Source organism: Scatophagus argus, chromosome 13, assembly GCF_020382885.2.
Source record: "Scatophagus argus isolate fScaArg1 chromosome 13, fScaArg1.pri, whole genome shotgun sequence".
Lineage (NCBI taxonomy): Eukaryota > Metazoa > Chordata > Actinopteri > Scatophagidae > Scatophagus > Scatophagus argus.
Window position 1 is genome coordinate 1,142,049 of NC_058505.1, and position 17,991 is coordinate 1,160,039.

The window sequence follows — 17,991 nt, forward strand, 5'->3', positions numbered from 1 at the left end:
TCCTTCCCGTGTACTCTTCCCACCTACTTACAGTATGTGTCTTTCTTCCTTTTGTCCTACCCTTCCCTCCTGCACATACGTCACACCTGTCACCTGTCCCACTGCTGCCTCTCAGGTCTGTTTCTGTGCTGCTGTATGGATCAGTTCAGCTGAATAACATCACAGCCGTCTTTAAAGTCAGATTTGTTTGTTAAAGTCTGATTAGTTGGTGGGAGTTTGTGGCGACGAGCTTCGTCCACCCCAAACGCTGAGACCTCATCAGGATGTTTCAGTGCTCACTTCAGAGACGTTTCAGGATCGAAAAGAAGAGTTTTGATCCTTTCACGTAAACATTAAATGACTTTCTCATTAGCAGATGACCATCATCCACACTGCGGGAGAGTCAAGGCAGAGTGCAGTTTGAAACCAAACCCTTATCGTTTAGTCAATAAGACGCTGACAGATGCATTAATATCTGCGCTCCCTCTCCCACCAGTCCTGCCTCCTTTTCCATGAAAAACAATCCCATCATGACTTTGTGAAGGAGTGTGGCAGCTAAAGGTGAAATTTAATTGAACGGAGCAGCAGGTGTCCATCTCCTAATGCAGCAGCAGCTTGCCAGAAACCCCAAACACCAGCATCCATTTCTTAATTCAGGGCTCCCGTGCCAAGTTTCATACAGTCAGAGAGCGTTTCCCGATGGAGCCGCAGGGCCGAGCCAACGAGACGTCCAGGACCTTCACTGAGACCACAATGCGACAATGACTGTGCTTCACTGTCTGTAGTTACGTTACCACACACACACGTCATTAGCTGAGCTGATGCACCAGGTAGCATCTGTACCTGTTTAAACACAGTTGATGATGGGTTGACAGACAGCTGTTGTGTCTCTTGTGTCCTTGCAGATCCTGGATCCGGCTCAGGAGACGGAGACGGTGAGTGTTGTGGGGTTTTTTCTTCTTTTTTTTTCATCCGTTTAACGATTTCATCTCCTGAGGAGCTGAAACCTGAGGTCTGAATCCTGAGCGCAGCGTTCGAGGTCCCCGCCCCTCACTGGTGAATATTAGCTCCTCTAGCTAAAGTTGCGTGGAGGTTTTCAGTGTCTGCATTAACTTCTCCCTGAGGAACGACTTGATATTTTTGTGTCGAGCTGAAGGCTTCGGCGCTGCCAGATTTGGCAACAGAGACATTTTGTGACCATCTGTCAGCGCCGACCACAGTGTTTGTTGTTTAATATGGCTTCTGGGGAGGGGGGAGGTTTAATTGGAGGGGGTCCTGGAGACGGTATCTCCACCATCTGCCTGCAGAGGAGCCTTCAGCAGAGCTGGTGGATCCCCACTGGTCCACAGACTCTTATCATCTGAAATGCATGTTCAGACACATGATGGCTCGCCGTCATTTGTCTGCTGCGCGCATTTTGTTCTTCCCATTTTTGTAAAAAACAAATTGTTTTTCTGTTGCACTTTGAGAAGAGGCCTGTTTTTCATTTTCAGAGCGTCAGATTGGTTCGCCCGAAGAGCGAAGGTTTGAACTTTGAAGATGTTTTTTGCGGGGTCATCCTGTGTGCTCACACAGATCTGCTGAGTCGTGCTGTTTTCACTGAATCACTTTGAGTTTACATGGATGACTTCACTGAAACAGATGTGAATCTAAAAACTGATATTTAAAGAAGGAACCGTCCTCAAACGTCAAGTCCTTCACGACGTATCGAGGGAGCCACAGAAATGTTCAAACATTATCTTTGAAACATCTTCAGAAGTCCAGAATCACATTTATTCTAAACTAACGTGGGCTGTGCTGACTTGTCTTTGTCTCAGCTCTGTCATGGGAGAAGAGTTTTCACATGCCTTGACTGAAGAGGGGAGATTCAAACGTACACGAACGAGTCACAGCACAAAATTCAAATCCTGGAGGATCCTGAGTTGCTTGTTCTGGTTCCGCACTTGGGGTCTCCTCCCATTTGGACATTCCCACCCTGGAGACATCCTGATCAGAACCCGTCCGAACTCCTCACCCTGTGGGTGAGGCCGAGCCCAGGCGGAAACTCACTTTGAACGCTTGGATTCAAAAGCTAATTGTTGTCTAATTTGCAAATGCTGCCAGGAGACGTTTCCCAGACAGACTTTGTTCACTGCCAGTCAACAGGCTGAGTCCGTGTTTCCTCTAACTGCTGGTCTTACCTTTGCTCCGGGTTTCAAAGGGACCACACCACAGCCTCTTTAGGCGGCGGGTCTCGTAGGTTCGTAAAACACAGTCTGTTCTTTGACTGACCTCCATTTAAAAGCTGGATGTGTGTGGCTAAGAGTCCTTTATCGTTATTATACTCATAAACTCTGGTTATCATTTCAGGCTTCTCTGGCTTTGTAGCTGTTGGGTTTTCAAGTGCAACATGCACATAATCTTATTAAAAATGTTGAACCTTTTTAAATCACACTTTCTGAACCTTGTTAGTGTTCAACTTCACTGAATAGAAGTGTGAGAAAAGGAAACGAGTGTGTGTGTGGCTTCTCATCCTTTAGCCTTTTCACTCGACATCTAATTAACCTTCTCCCGCCTCGCTCATGTGAACTGTGTGTGTCGTCTTTGTGCCGATGCCATCATGGCAGAATACAAACCTGCTTCAGTTTTCTGTCTGAAGGGTCGTCATCGTGTTGTTTGGACTGTGAATCGTCTGAGCTTTGAACTCATGTGATGCTGCAGGTTTTTAGCTTTAGATGAAACTGCCACTGGAGTCACATTGAAGCGAAACGGGGGGCCGGTGAGTCAGAACTGTTTAGTGCCTGGGTTTCATTAAAGAGGCAGTTCCTGCTCAGCTTTGTCATAAAGGTCTCCTAAATGAAAGCCATCGGTTGATGGGTACACACACGAGATTTTAGAAGGACTCGACCCTGACAACAAGGTTTTTGTAGCCGCTGACCGTGATGGGCGTGTGGAGCAGCAGCAGCTTCCTGCTGTCAGCAGAGTCCAACACAAACAAAGAGCTTCTCTGCTGCAGATCCTCATCGATCAATCGGCAGCCTCTGAGCCCCGGCTGAGCCCTCCGTGTTCAATACATCCACACACAGCAGGCCAATCTGTCAGACGGCAGGCTCACACACACACACACACATCCATCCCCTCCAGGCATCTTATGTTGACACTCTTGGTGGTGCATTTAGCTTGCAATAACTGAGAAGAGATCAGCACCAGAGTGAGACCTCCAGTCTTACGTCCAGCAGTGGAAGAAGCATTCAGATCCTTTTAACGAAGGAAAAGAATCCGTTATCTCGTGTAAAAATACTCTGTTACAAGTAAAGCTCCTCTGTGAGGTCTCCTTCAGACGCTGCTGGGTGGCACATGTTAGAAAACTGGACCCGGAGGGACCTGGTCTGTGTTTTGGTGTCTGGCTGTGTTGCTGTTGTTGTATTTGCCCTTTGGGACTGCAGCAGAAACAGATTCCAGATTCACTGAACCTTTCTGAAGGAAACAAAGTAAGATTTTAAGTGTAAACACAGGATGTTTTCAGGTTTTCGCAGGATGATTGTTCCATTTCCTGTCATTGGCTGTGGATTAATTTCCTTCCTCTTGATAGCACTGAGCGGCTGCTCTGCTGCGTTACAGAATTACGCTGGATGAATCAGGCAAACGGCTCCCCTGATGAAAGGCAGCCACGAATAATCCCTGCAGCTCTTTGATATTTGATGTTCCAGTTGTTGCCGGCTCGTCTGCTCTGAACTCGCGTCTCTGCTGGAAAATGGACTCCGTCATGCGAGATGGCATTAAACGCATCCCCTGTAATGATAATAATAACAATAATAATAAAAATAATATCATAAGATGATAATGTGTGGCGGTAAGCTTCAGGAGTCTCTTCACACACTCGGCTGTGTGTGATAGAAAAGTGTGTGAGCCGTGTCACGTCTCGATGGCAGGAAGTGTCATCAGTGTTAACGGCGGGAAGGCGCGAAGGCGGAACAGAAACTGATGAGGACTGGATGTTGTTTTGGAAATGAAATCAAGTCGCTGTGCAATGATAATAAAAATAAAATCTGATTATGTTGTTCAAGGATGAAAAATATGAATAAAAGTTCCACAGTTGGTGAAGCAGGAAGAGTTTATTAAAGAGAGAAACCGCAGAGGAGGAGGCTGCGCCAGAGTCTCGTCAGCGAGTCCACGTCCAATAAAATGTTCAGAAAACAGGACTGTTTTCATGAAGGTTGCCAAAAGCCTTCCTGGACTGATGGACACACAGCCTGTTCACACCTGAGAGCAGGTCAGGTGTGAACCCGAAGGTCAGCATAGCCTTTTTATTCAAACCAAAACCAGGATCCTGTTGCTGAACCAAACTCGTCTCACAGTGAGAACTCGAGTATGAAGACGAGGCTGTCCAGGTGGACCAGCGATGATGTGAAGACATTTAAAGCCTCTGTGGTCTCTGAGACCAGGGAGCCTCCTGGTTGCGCTGACGTCCTGGCTAGCGATGAGCTTTACTAAACTCCTTAAATGATAGCTAAGTTGTTTTCTTGTTAGCGGCTCTCGATGTTTCTCAGCGAACACAATGTGTTCATTATTGAGTTACACGTGGAATTAATTCACACGTTTCTTTGTTCAGGCTTCGAGACCACAGCTGAGACGTGACAATCAGACGTTTCTCTTCCTTTGTCCTTCTCAGATGACGAGGGTTCAGGCTCCGATGGCGGGAAGAAGTTCACCAAGTGCAGCACATGTAAATATGGAGCCGAGTGTGACGAAGACTCCGAGGACGTCTGGTGAGTGTTTGACACAAAGACGGCTCATCCTGTTGGGAATACCATTTTGTACCTCTAGAGGCGCCGTAGTTTCAGCTTTGTCTTTCATTTGTGGACGGACCCGACATAAAACCAACCTACATGGACGTGTCTGTCCCAGGATTTGAAAGGGATTAAGTATTCTTATAAGTACTATATTTAAGTATATATTTAAGTATTTTTTATCTTTGAATGACGCTGAGAGACATTAAGGTTTACTTACAAAATTGAAATGTGTTGTTTCTTTTGCATTTGCAAGTAGTTAACGTCAACGCTGATGTTTCTGACTAATTTTAACTTTCATTCAATCAGCTGATTTCTGCCTGTTGCACTTTATGCTACACAGGTGCATCTGCAACATCGACTGCAGCGGTCACAACGAGAACCCGGTGTGCGCCACTGACGGCAACTCCTACAACAACCCCTGTCTGGTCCGAGAGGCGTCGTGCATGAAGCAGGAGCAGATCGACGTCAAACACCTGGGCAGGTGCCCCGGTAAGACTCCAACGAAACACACGTGTGAAGGCTGGAGGAGCTCTGTGCTCGAGCTTGTCGTGTTAAAGCCCAACTCTTCCTCCAAACCACAGGGTGGCGCTGTGGTATACAAAGTGTCTCCTCTCTGCTCCTCCTGACAGCGACTGTCATCAGCAGGTCCGTCCAGCTTTGGGTTCCTCCACGTGTTCACCAAGTTGTGTTTAAGGCTTTTCAAGGCCTTTTTAAGACCACACTTGTTCAGTACTTCAGGGCCTGTTTGACTGCTGTCACTGAGGGACAAACACGTACGAGAACTTCTTGACGTTCCCAGCGGTGAAGTTCCTGCTGATGCAGTTCATTAAATTAGCATGAAATGCAGACAGCCGACAGAAAATGGATGAGTGGATTGAAGAAATCAGAAGTGTTAGCTACAGGCCTGACAGTGCAGTCTGCTCCTGACTCATCAGCCAGCTAAACACTACGAGCCACAGTGATGGTGGCCAAATCCACGTGGAGGGAAAAGAAACCTGAATGAGAAAGTGAATTTGTTAAACTGTCGTGGGCAGACGCCCGAGTTGGCGTCGCTGCTTTGGCTCTGTGCGGCAGATCTGTGGACTGAAAACATAAAACATCACCAGGCTCAGACTTCAGAGTGTTGGTGCGTGACCTCCAACATGGCGGCGTGTGTCCACAGTCTGTTCAGCTCTCTGTCATCACGCTGTTTGCTGACATGTGAGAGCGAGCGGGCGGAGGTTTTACAGCTTTGTGGCAGCCGGCAGGAAGCGCCATGCGAGGCTGTGACGCCAACGCATCATTCAGCCAGCGAGGAGTGTCGGATTTAAAGACACTCATGAAAGAAAATGAGGGTTTCGGTGATCACGAGTGAAACAGGCTGAGAGATGAGGCGTTCGGTGTTACGTGAAAGCCTGATTCGCTCACCTGTGGTGCCTCTCGTCATCTTTTATAGAAACCTTGATGTGTTTGCTCTGCAGCTCACTGAAGAGTAAATGATGAAGAACAGTTTGATTCCCGTGGACTTAACACACAGCGTCGACCTTCGACCCGGCTGGAAATCAGACAGATAAATCTTCTCTGAGGCCTCTTCACCCGTTAATTGAATCCAAATTGGAAAATCCCACCGTCATCCAGGCTTGTCGAGCCTGAAAGAGGCTCACTGCTGCCCAATAAACCCACCGTAAGTAAAGCAAACAGTCGGAGGGGTTCAGCGCTCGCTGATCCGCCGATGGATGAAGAGACTACGCTTGATTCGGGTGATTAAAGTGAGACCAGTTTTAAGGTTTTGGGTCTTAATTTGAGGTGTTGTCAGTCCTGCAGACGTCTGAGTCTGTCATTTAGTTTTCATTTGTTGTTTTCCTTCTGTCCATCCTTCCATACTGAGCTTCACTGAGGCTTTAAATCAGTGCGTGTAGCTCCTCACACTTAATTCCTCCAGCATTATTTAAGTGCTGCAGACGCAGGTCGTTATTCCACATTAACTTGCTGATGTGGTAAAACGCAGGACTGATGTTGGCTGAACGAGTGCTGCTGACTGCACGACTGTGACGGTTTCATCTTGGCCATAAATCAGCCTCATTACCCAAACCGTGTCAGACAAATGAATGTCTAATCACTGATGTTTGCAATTAACCCACAAACCGAGCGTGCAGTTTGCCTCCTTTCGATTCTGCCAGGTATTAATACACAGCTTCCTGTTTGAGTCTGACACAGAGCAATCATCCAGTCCAGACTAACTGCTGGATCGGGTGTCTGTAGTGCAGATGCAGGATTTACAGCAAATCCACAAATTGGCCACAAATCAGGTTTTCCAGAGTGGAAACAGACGAAGGTTCAAAGTCTTAAGTGATGGCAGAAGTACTCAAACCTTCAAGTACCAAAAGAAAAAGAACTAAATCATTTAAAAAAACCCATGATAAAACACACTTAAAGTGATTGTTTGGACGTCTTGGCGTGCTGAACTTCCTCGGCTGTATGGTCAGCCAGTCACGTGTCGCATCAGAGGAAAGAAGGTTTGCAGTGATTGGCTGAATCTTGGCTGAAGCAGTAAGTTCAGCATCGTGACATCCTGGCTGTAAAACATGTTCATGGTTGGCAGTTCGTCTGTTGGTAATTACATTAGCACAGACATGCTAATGTATTTTACTCTTAACGTCCACAACAGCTCTTAAGGAGGAAAGTAAAAGCTCGTGATGTGTTCAGGGGAGAAGGAGGTGCTGGGACTGTCAGACACAAACCTCATTTGCAGTCACAGCTTGCTGTCTGATGTTTTCTTGCCAACACACCCAGAACTCCTCCAGTCTCAGTACATCCGCCCAGAACCTTCTGAGATCTGAGTCCTTTTGATGGACTCACCTTGAATCACAATGTGGAGAGGCGCTCCGAGCTCCGACTCTGTGGGTGTTGGCAGGAGACAGCGGCCAGGCAGGATTTATGGATTTCTTGTCAGCAGTGATGGCTGTAAGGTGGCTGGTGACCAAGCGTCTGATTGGCTCTGGGAGGTGGTGGGGTGGGGGGGGGTGAGTGTGGGTGTCGAGGAACCCTGAGGTGAGGAGCACCTGCCCTCTCTGCTGATCTGCTGTCTCCTTGAGGTGTCAGTCCACCAAAGGCCAGAAACCAAATTCAGTTTTTTATTGTTTCAAAGCTGTTTCTGTCACATCTTCATGGCTTTCTTGGCAGTTAGCTGGGAGGTCAGTGAGCTGCAGCCGATCCATCACTAACACCGATAACACGGAGGAAACGTGCTAGCGTGCATATTTACGGGCTCTTTGTTAATCATCTTAAAGCCCAAATTAAAACTGGAGATTTCTCCACAGGTGAGTCGACTGACTGTTACCTGGTCGGTCTTTTCCTTATCTTCCCTTTTCTGTGTTCTCTGACGAGACAAAGAGAGGAGGAGGGGGAGGCAGAGCAGGCGTGAGAGGAGGAGGAGGAGGAGGAGGAGGAGGAGGATGAGAGGAAGTGGAAGAAGAGATGGAAGGCGAGAGGGGGAGGAAGGGAAGGAGTGAGAGAGAGAGAGAGAGAGAGAGAGGAGAGAGAGAGTTTTGTCAACATTTCCTCAGGAATGATGAGGCATTAAAAATGGATGAGTGTGTGTGTGTGTGTCTGTCTGTCTGTCTGTCTGTCTGTCTGTCTGTCTGTCTGTCTGTCTGTCTGTGTACTCTGTTTGAGATTCCCTGCAGCTCCTCCTCCTGCAGACAGCATGAAGACAGAAAAATAAGCACAACACACCAACCCTGCTGCTTCTTCCTTTGTTTAGTTTGTCTTCACCCCCCACCGTCTCTCTCTCTCTGTCACACACACTCACACACACACACTCACACACACACACACACACACACACACACACAGTGTGACTCAGATCGACCCTTCACACACTTGACTCCGACAAACAGAGCGAGACTGAGATGTCAAGTAAACATCCTCTAACATCCTCCAGTTCCTTTAGTCCGTCCTGAAGACTGAAGCGCACACACACACACACACACACACACACACGCTCACACAGGCTCACACACACGCTCACACACACAGTAACGATGAACAGATCAGAAAAGCACTATGAGACAGCAGACAGGATGTCAAACTTTCAGGTGACGGAAGAAAAAGAACAAGTGGTTTGTGTTTGTGTAGAGCAACTGCAACTGGCAACTGTCTGTCTGTCTGTCCGTCTGTCTGTCTGTCTGTCTGTCTGTCCGTCAGTCAGTCTGTCTGTCTGTCTGTCTGTCTGTCTGTCTGTCTGTCTGTCTGTCTGTCTGTCAGTCAGTCTGTCTGTCTGTCTGCCTGTCTGTCTGTCTGTCAGTCAGTCAGTCTGTCTGTCTGTCTGTCTGTCAGTCTGTCTGTCTGTCTGTCTGTCAGTCAGTCTGTCTGTCTGTCTGTCCGTCTGTCTGTCTGTAACTGACTGACCATCTGTCTGTCCGTCCGTCCGTCTGTCTGCCTGTCTGTCTGTAACTGACTGACCATCTGTCCTCCACAGCTGATAAAGAGAAACTGGGGAAGAAAGACGACAGCAGTCCTTTCAAAGTAAACATCTTAGGTAAGGAAGCCGTTTGGGTCCACAAGAGACAACTCGACTCTTACTTTTGAAGTTTTGTCCATCATTTCCTCACGTATCAGTAACGCTGGACTCACCAAGCTAAACTAAAGAGAAGTCAGACGCGTCAAGCGTCACAGTTGGGTTACAAATCAGTTTGCTCTTAACGAGACGTTTGCTGGCGTTTCAGGCTTTTCGCTCCCAGAGGCTCCGCCCTCTTTGTCCCGCCTGTGGTGTTTGAGCGTAGGCCAAATTAAAACACTGGGTGAACAGTGGATGGAGTGTCCAGCAGGTGTCGAGGTGTTCGGTCTGGACCCACTGCTGGAGCTGCACTGCTGGCACGTTAACGAGCCCGGAGACTTTGTGATCATTTGTGCTCAGATTGTGTAACCACGCTGTAAATCCACCGTCTGCCTTTAATGCAGCTGGTGGTAAAACTTCCTGTGGGCTTTTAGCGGCTTGTTAACCTGCGTCTGAACCTGCTGAGGAGCCATGACAGCAGGATAAAACCTAATGAAAATCTCCTCCATCCACAACGATGTCCTCACAGGAAGACCAGAGTCCTCACGCCTCTGGCTCTGAGCGCCCGACGTTCTCGGCGTGAACGCTCAGATTAGTGGAGCGCGACGAGGACGAGTTCGGAGATCAAAGATGAACCCGAGTCCAGAGGGTTTTATGATCTGCAGCTCTGAGTCTCTGGGACCGATTCCTCCACTGCTCTGTCAGTTCCTTCTCTGAGTGTCGACTTGGACTCGGAGACGGACGGCAGGAGGGGGGATCGGATTAAACGGCTGCATTGTTAAAGTCACAAACAGCGAAGGGCGCGGCGGCACATTTCAGACGCTGATAATGTGAGACAAGCTGAGAGAAAGGCTGCGTTCACGTCATTATCACTCAGCAGCCCTTCTGATCCTGAGCTGCAGGCTTTTGTCGCTCAAGGCTAAAGAGCACGGCTGCTCAGCTGAACATCCAAAACGCTGAACATCTTCAGGATTCAAAGGTTTACAAGAATTTCGAAGAAAAATTAAACTCAAGTGGAAAATTTTATTGATATTCAGTGAGCTGCTGGTAGGCAGGTGTCACAGTGTGGAGTTTCCGTTTAGTTACTTCCTGTTTTATTTTGTAGTTTTCTTCTCTTTGTCTTGTTTACCTTTACATTTCCAGTCTTTGTGTGTTTTCCCTCCAGTTTCGACTGCTGGCCCCGTCCTGATTGAGTCTGGCCTCCTTGTGTGTGAAAGCTGTGCCGTCATTGTCGTTCTGCATGTCCACGTTGTGTCAGTGCCGCTCGTTCGCTTATGATTTTGCTTTGGTCTGGACTTTCATATCTGGACTTCCTGCCGATTTTAGTCTGTCTTCTTCTGTTCCTTTTCATTCTTTGTTCACTTTAGCCCCCGTGTCCTGTCTGCATTTCAGGTCACAACGAGCTAACGGCTCATGATGAGTCACTGAAACGTTGTTTTTATGAAAATACAGCCAAACTGAGCATGTGGAGAAGATGCTGCTGGATTGGCTGCTCAGTGATCATTTCTACGCCACATTATGAGCATCAAACAGCAGAAGATTGGCTCTCGAGCTAATGTTGGTGGTGCTGATGTTCTCTCTCTGAGCTGCTGTCAGGGAGGTTTGTAGTGCACCAAAGATTACCAGCATGTTAAAATGACTCGTTTATTGAATCTGTAATTACAGCAGATCCAGTTCAGCAGTAAAGGTGTCACGTCGCTGCAGTTGGTGATGATCCTCTTTGTGCTAAGACGATAAGTCGATGCTCCGCTTTCCGTAACAGCAACAGATGAAAACCTCACCATGACAGTTTGCTGATTTCTTCTTCTTTGCCTGAACTAGAAACTCCTGCAGGATGGACGAGCAGTCTCTCCTGACTTTATGAAACCAATCAAACTTCTTCATAATTTTCCCGACAGTGTAAAAGGTTCCATTAAAAAGCACTTACTGCATTTGTAGGCTTGTAAATCTGTTGCTGCAGACGCTCGTCTTTTTACTGAGCAGCAGACTCCTGTTTCTTCATTACTGCAGGGAGTTTTAGCTGCGTGTGATCTCAGAGTCCTCGTAACACGACGACCGAATCTGTAGCAACACGTTGCATTTTTAGTTCTCTTTCCTACAGCACACAACTACTCTGTAAGTCAATAATCCTCACTTATTGATTAGTGTCATCGCCAGCAATTTTCTCCAGGCTCATACAAGTCTGATAAGTCTAACTGTGTCGCCATCAGTGACTTTACGTAAAGATGGATGACATGAGAGCTCCCCCTGCTGGCTGGCTGCACTATAGCTCATAAGCCCCTCCCCCTCCATGTCAGCAGATGGGACATGAGCCATGACTATAAATGACTAGAAATTCAAAGCACACATTAGATAAATTTTTCCTAAAGATTCCAGCCTCCCTTCCATACATCGTGAGGACCAGCTTTTGCGTCATTGAAAAGTCACTGAGCCACCTTGAGAAGGTTTTAGAGGGCTGTTCGTGTATGAAGCCCAAAGGTCTTGTAATGGATTCAGTGTTATAGCTTTAAATTTAACTTTTCTCACATCAGCTCTTCCCTTGTGGTGCTGCTGCTGAAATGTTTTGGGAAATCTGTTCTTTTTTAGTGGACAGTATTTAGCTGTTCGATGGCGTTTACTTGACTATTTTAAAGAAAAGTGTTGGCTGTAATACTGAATACAGACAGCTGAAACTATCAGCACTCACCTGTACAGCAGCAGGTTCAGCAGCTGATCATGTTGTGAATTCGCTTTTCTTTCGACCTGTTCAGAAACCAAGGGTCTGGACCACGGTGACGGTTTCTACGCCGGGATGCCGATCCCCTGCGCCGACAGCTACGCCGGCTACTGTGTTCACGGGAAATGTGAGATTAAATACAACATGGCTACCTGCAGGTGTGTGACTACCGGAACAGCTGCTAATGCTACTACAAGGGATTTAATGCTGCTTGTCCTCCTGTCACACCTTTAAAGGGACAGCTCACTTTCTGTCTTACCTGTAGTTTATCCATCTAAATTGTTTTGTTGTGGGTGTTTTTGCTGTTGTGTCTTTTTAAAATCTGTGTTCTTTAGTTTCACCTGCATGACTATCGTGACTATCTGCTGGGCTCTTAGTGCTGCCACAATGGCCTACACTCAGTGCTGCACCTGAATGCATCCTCTGTGACCTGATGGAGGCCTGATGCTGATGCTGTGTGTGTGTGTGTGTGTGTGTGTGTGTGTGTGTCAGGTGTGATGCAGGCTACAAAGGTCCTCAGTGTGACGAGCCTCAGGACTTCAACATCCTCTACGTGGTTCCTAGTGGACAGAAGCTGCACTACGTCCTCATCGCCGCCATCATCGGTGCCGTACAGATCGCCATCATTGTTGCCGTGGTGATGTGCATCACAAGGTGAGGCGTCTGGAGTGGATTTTAATGGGTACAAGACTCTGTCAGTTTCTACATTCATTATAATTAATACATTTTAGTCAGCAGGAGGATGACTGATGATGAAGGGTCAGTTTCTGCGTAATGCTTGATGATGATCCCACTCATGCATAAGAAGATGGGAAGTGAAGCACATGTACAACAGCATGTAATTGTAATCTATTACTGTGTGTGAGAGACGTATTAGATTACAGTTTTATCAGTCAGACTGGATTTTGGGGTTTGTGAACACACGTTCTGGGACGTCTCTGCTGTATTGTTGTTTGTCTCAGCTGCACAAACTGCGAACATGCTGCCTGTGAACGCAGCCTCGTTGCTCCTCCATCACACGTGAAGTGTAGGTGTGACGTCTGGCAGGGTGGAGCTGCTGCTGACAGCTGAGGCTTAACGCTGAGAAGACGTGAACAGGATTGGACTCGTTTCTCCTCTCAGACTGACTTTACTCCTGTGGCCCGAGGACGAAACCAAATGAAACGCGTTGCAGAGGTTTTTGGCAGCTGTGTGACAGTAAAACAAGCCCCCCTTGTACACTTAAAGAGGAATTATAGCATTATTAACTTCACATATTGTACATATTGTTACTCTGAGTGTCTGACAACCTCACAGAAAGGATCTCATCAAGTTTCGCTCTGAAATCTTTCTCCAGCCTTGACTCACGTTTTCACAGGTGCAACTCACCTCTCGCCCGACTTCACCAGTGAGACTTTTCTTTTCTGGTTAGATCAGTTCTGATTATCTGATGGTCTGATCCAAGCTGTGAGTCACCAATGAGGAAATAAATGAAACTCCGACTGCCAGAACTGAGAGTGTCATAGTCAGGTTCCTCCAACTCTCAGCCTCATTGCTCTGAATGAAAACTGCTTGCCAATGAAGTTTTGGGAACACATTTGTATTTAAGAAGAGCAGGCCAGAGCTGAGATGCTGAATAGGCTCAGGATATGAATTTGGTATTAAGGAGACAACTTCTAAAGACACTTGCTTTACAACTTTTTTGTTCTGCATACACTACATAGACAAAAGTATTGGGGCGAGGCTGTTTCTCAGGGTTTGGGCTCGGCCCCTGACCTCCAGTGAAGGGAAATCTTAATGCTTCAGCACACCAAGACATTTTGGACAATGCTATGCTTCCAACTTTGTGCCAGCAGACAACAACAACAAATGCTCTACTGCATGAATGGGCACAAATTCCCACAGAAACACTCCAACATGTTGTGGAAAGCCTTCACAGAAGAGTGGAAGCTGTTAGAGCTGCAAAGCTGTCTGTGTGTTTACAATGAGATGTCATTAAAGTCCCTGTTGCTGTGATGGGCAGCTGTCCCAATACTTTTGTCTACATAGTGTTTGAAGCTGTGAAAATGCTACAGAAAGAGCGTCATGACCATCAAGCGTTTTCATGACAGACATGAATAAAGCTCTCTGTCTCTCTGTGTCTCTGTAGGAAATGTCCGAAAAACAACAGGGGGCGCCGGCAAAAACAAAACCTGGGACACTTTTCCTCGGACACTAACTCCAGGATGGTATAGCCGTGCTTGTCTGGGTTCTTTTTGATAAGTTTTTTCTTACAGCGTGGGAATACCATTTTTTAACGGTAGATGTGTGGTATTATTTTTCTCTCCTGGGAAACCATAAGAAAAGAAGAATGAGAATATTGATTTAAGGGGCCTTATTTTCCCTCCTTTTTTGCTCGTGGATGGTATTTTAGCGCATTGATTTGCGTGATCATGATTTGTCTTTCTTTACCACAAAGTACAAGGAGCCGACTCGTCAAAACCTGCTGTGACTTTAATTCGTTACCGTGTCTGCTGTCTTAATTACTTTAAACTGCTTCGTTAGAGGTTTGTTCAACGCTTTATAAAAACGGTACCTTTGGTAAACTGGCTAACAGAGTAATGTCTGCCCCTCTGGAATGTGTTATTTATTGAAAATTATGATTTCTAAGCCCACCACTGTTTTCCTTTTTACTAATGATGTGCAGCTGATCACCAAATGCTGTTTGTTTTTAATTTTAATGTTATTTTAGTAGGAGGTGAGCGTGGGCCAGCCAATGATATAGATATGTTTACATTTATTCTTTGGTATAAAAGTCCCTGTAAAGACTTCACTGTGTTCGAACAAGCTAGTAATTTATTATTATTATATTAATAATTTTTGTCAGTAGTTTTTACATAAAGTTTTTATGTTAATTTTTATTTTAATGGTTGGTTTTTGAGTTCTAGATCCTGTATATTCGCATGACTTGTGAAAACTGTGTACTGTGCTGTAGTTTTAACTTTTGTAAAGGAAATGCGGCCTCGACGCCTCAGAGATCCGAAGGAGATGGAAACGCAAAGTGGGACTGATGAAAGGAGGGTGAAGATTTTCGTCAGTGTTAAAGAAAGGAATGTGTTACCGTTTGGAAAAATTGTCTGCTTTAGCCACACCAGAGAATACAAAAAGGAACTCTTTTATTTGCCTTTGATGGTGAGAAACGCTGAAATACATTCTTCTAAAGCCACTTTTGCTTTGACAAGGAACAGATTTGTTTTTTGATTGTTTCTGAATCGAGAGGATTGTAAAGGAAATGTTTCAGCTGTTTTGGGGGCTGACATCAAAGGGAGGTCAATGCTAAATGATGTTTTTACGGTAACGGAAAAAGTCTCGATTGCTCAGAGGCCGTAATCAGGGCTCTTCTTTGAATGTGAGGGAAGAATTGTGTCTTTTTGGTTCTTGGTTTAGTTTTTGTATTTGCTCCTCAACAAAACATTCCAAGCATAGCAAAATGACAACACGGGCAAAATGTGAAATATGAATTTACAGTACAAATATCACTTAAAGACCTTATTTTCCACTGGTATTAACATGAAAAAGACACAGTGTTCTTAACGCAGACAAATACAGTTTGTAGGAAGTCACATGACAGTAGTCAGACAAAAAAACAGAAAAACATTCATGTTCAAACAACTAGCCAAGCGCTATATGGACAGGAAGACAATGTCTTTTCTGTGTTGATCACTTGTGTCCCTGAATTCATTCTAACACAACCTGTTGTTCTATTCTCTTTGTCCCGTTAAGCCTTTTGTCTGTTTTGTACCGAAGCCCAGTCATTTCCTTGCAAGCTGTCAGAAATTATCTCCTTCAGGAGCGCATGAATTGAACTGACCTCAGTGCTCTCAACCTGAACCTGAAACCTTTGATTACCTTTTTAACAATACAGTTGAGTTTGTGCTTTATAGCAAACTAATCATTGTGAAGTCAGCAGCAAACTAAACCTCCTCCTATCAGCCTACAACAATGACACAGCTGTAACCATGAAATAATTAGTCCTTCATTTTCTCTATTGTGATACAACAACATAATATGTTCAGTATTCAGGAGGCTGGAGAAATCCTTTCTTATGCTGGGCTCAGGCTACGGGAGTTTCAGGCCAGTTCAGTCCCAATTCATCCCTCCTCATGATGGGAGAAACCTGGTCTGGGACCTTGGTGGGTACGGATGCTCAGCCCAGATTATCTGGTAATGTGAGGCGTTAACAGATCCAGTCTTAAACTTTCTAACCTGGTCACAGACTCACCAAACATGTTCGATTTTTGCGATTTAAAATCTGATGATGGATGATTATATCAACAAGGGTGAACATTCTAGCCTCTGAAGCTAACACTAGCATGCTAACATGGGACTGTTGACAGAAACTGATAGCTAAACTATCAGCTCCAGTTCTCAGTGAAGACTAGACTAAATATCACCTTCGTTCCTGCATTCATTTAGCCTTTTGTCTCACTCTAAGCTGCTGTGAAAATCCATTCAATTTAGGTTTTTTTGTTTTTGTTTTTGTTTTTTCAAATCAGGATCCTCACACAAGTCAAAATGTAGTTGTGAAAAGGTCTGTGAGTCATGTTTTCTAAATTGGGATCTTGTAGGACAATTAACTATGCATTAACTTCACTGCCATTGGCTCCACTTTGCAGCTCACAGTTAATAGCAAAAGTCAGACTGCAACAAGAGACTAAACCGAGAAGCAGAACTTGACTATTAAATTAGTTTGGGGATAATGAATGGGTAAAACTAGCTGCCCAGTCAAGCTGCTAAAAGGCCCATTCACACCAGGATTAAAACAGTGAAAGTTTGGACCAAAAGCAATTCATTTCAATGAAACTGCCAGGATAATTGGATTAGACGGTGGCTGTAATTAAACTAAATAACGAGGTGAGCTTCAGTGAGATTTGACATGCTGAATCACACTGTTGACCAATAGCAAACTGTGTTGACAGCGCTAATCTTTCAAATAGGGGTAGAAGCTATTATATTAGCTTTGCAGCACCAACTAGCTTGCTGTGACCCTGCTCTGCTGGACATTTAACTGCCCAGTGGTACAGCCAATCAATTATTGTGCTAACTTTTATCAGCAACCGAGATATTTAGCAGGCTTACTCGCAGCGAGCGAGGCTGCCAGCTTGTAACCGGCTAGAGCTAGCATGAATGCAGGGGGCTAAGACATTCCCTGTTAGCTCACTGTGCACAGTAAACTGGCTCCACAAGCAGTCAAATTTGCCACAAGCTACAGTAACACAGACAGGCTCAAGTCCGCTGGACAAAAGATAGCTTGGACGCTACTGCCTGGAGCTAACTCCCAGCCAAAGTCTGCAGCCCCAGATTGCACCGGCGGTGACGCCAGGTTTCAGATTTGTACTTGGCCTTTTTTCTTGTTGTGTACCTGTGGAAGAGGAACTGAAACTCTGAGGCTGTGCTGAGATCCAGAATATGAATTCAGGGCAGGTTTGTCCTGTCTGTATGTTTACAGCTTTTATTTTCTGTCACAGGAGTTTGTTTCTGTAATGTCTTAGTCTGCAGGTTGTAGGTCAGCCCCCCAACCCTCCCCCTTCTGCTGAGCAACGTGTTTCTGCGTGTTGTTGACCATCGCAGCCGTGACTTCTCTTAATGTGACTAGAATGTGTTTGACATGTCAATATTCTGCATGTAGACTCTGAGAGGCTGTTTTGGTCTCTGCCAAAATAAAAAAGGAAATGTTTTTCTAATGTACGGCAGCGTGCTGATGTGTCATTTGAGTGAAACGTTCATCTCCTCATCCTGTCAGTTTGTCTTGATTGCATTTGTTCAGTCAGAGCCTGCTCTCATTTTACTATGTGTTCGACTTCCTGCGATGAATTAATGATGTTCTGTTCAAAGACAGTGTGTGTGTGTGTGTGTGTGTGTGCGTGCGTGTGTGCGTGTGTGCGTGTGTGTGTGTGTGTGTGAATTGACTCCATGAAGACAAATTGAGATGACCTTTGTGATTTTCTGTCACAGGAGGCTCTTCAGTT

The 17,991-nt window shown here is 45.7% G+C and overlaps 1 protein-coding gene across 1 annotated transcript in view; it reads left to right on the forward strand.

The window, feature by feature from the left end:
- The window catches only part of tmeff1a (transmembrane protein with EGF-like and two follistatin-like domains 1a), a 52,113-nt gene extending 34,403 nt beyond the window's left edge, over positions 1-17,710 (forward strand). The window contains exons 4-10 of the mRNA XM_046407807.1: positions 885-914; positions 4,631-4,727; positions 5,092-5,240; positions 9,211-9,270; positions 12,039-12,162; positions 12,497-12,658; positions 14,133-17,710. Of these exons, the coding sequence (XP_046263763.1) occupies positions 885-914; positions 4,631-4,727; positions 5,092-5,240; positions 9,211-9,270; positions 12,039-12,162; positions 12,497-12,658; positions 14,133-14,217 (707 nt within the window). The 3' untranslated portion in view covers positions 14,218-17,710. The remainder of the gene's footprint in view (positions 1-884; positions 915-4,630; positions 4,728-5,091; positions 5,241-9,210; positions 9,271-12,038; positions 12,163-12,496; positions 12,659-14,132) is intronic.
- Positions 17,711-17,991: the final 281 nt, after the last annotated feature.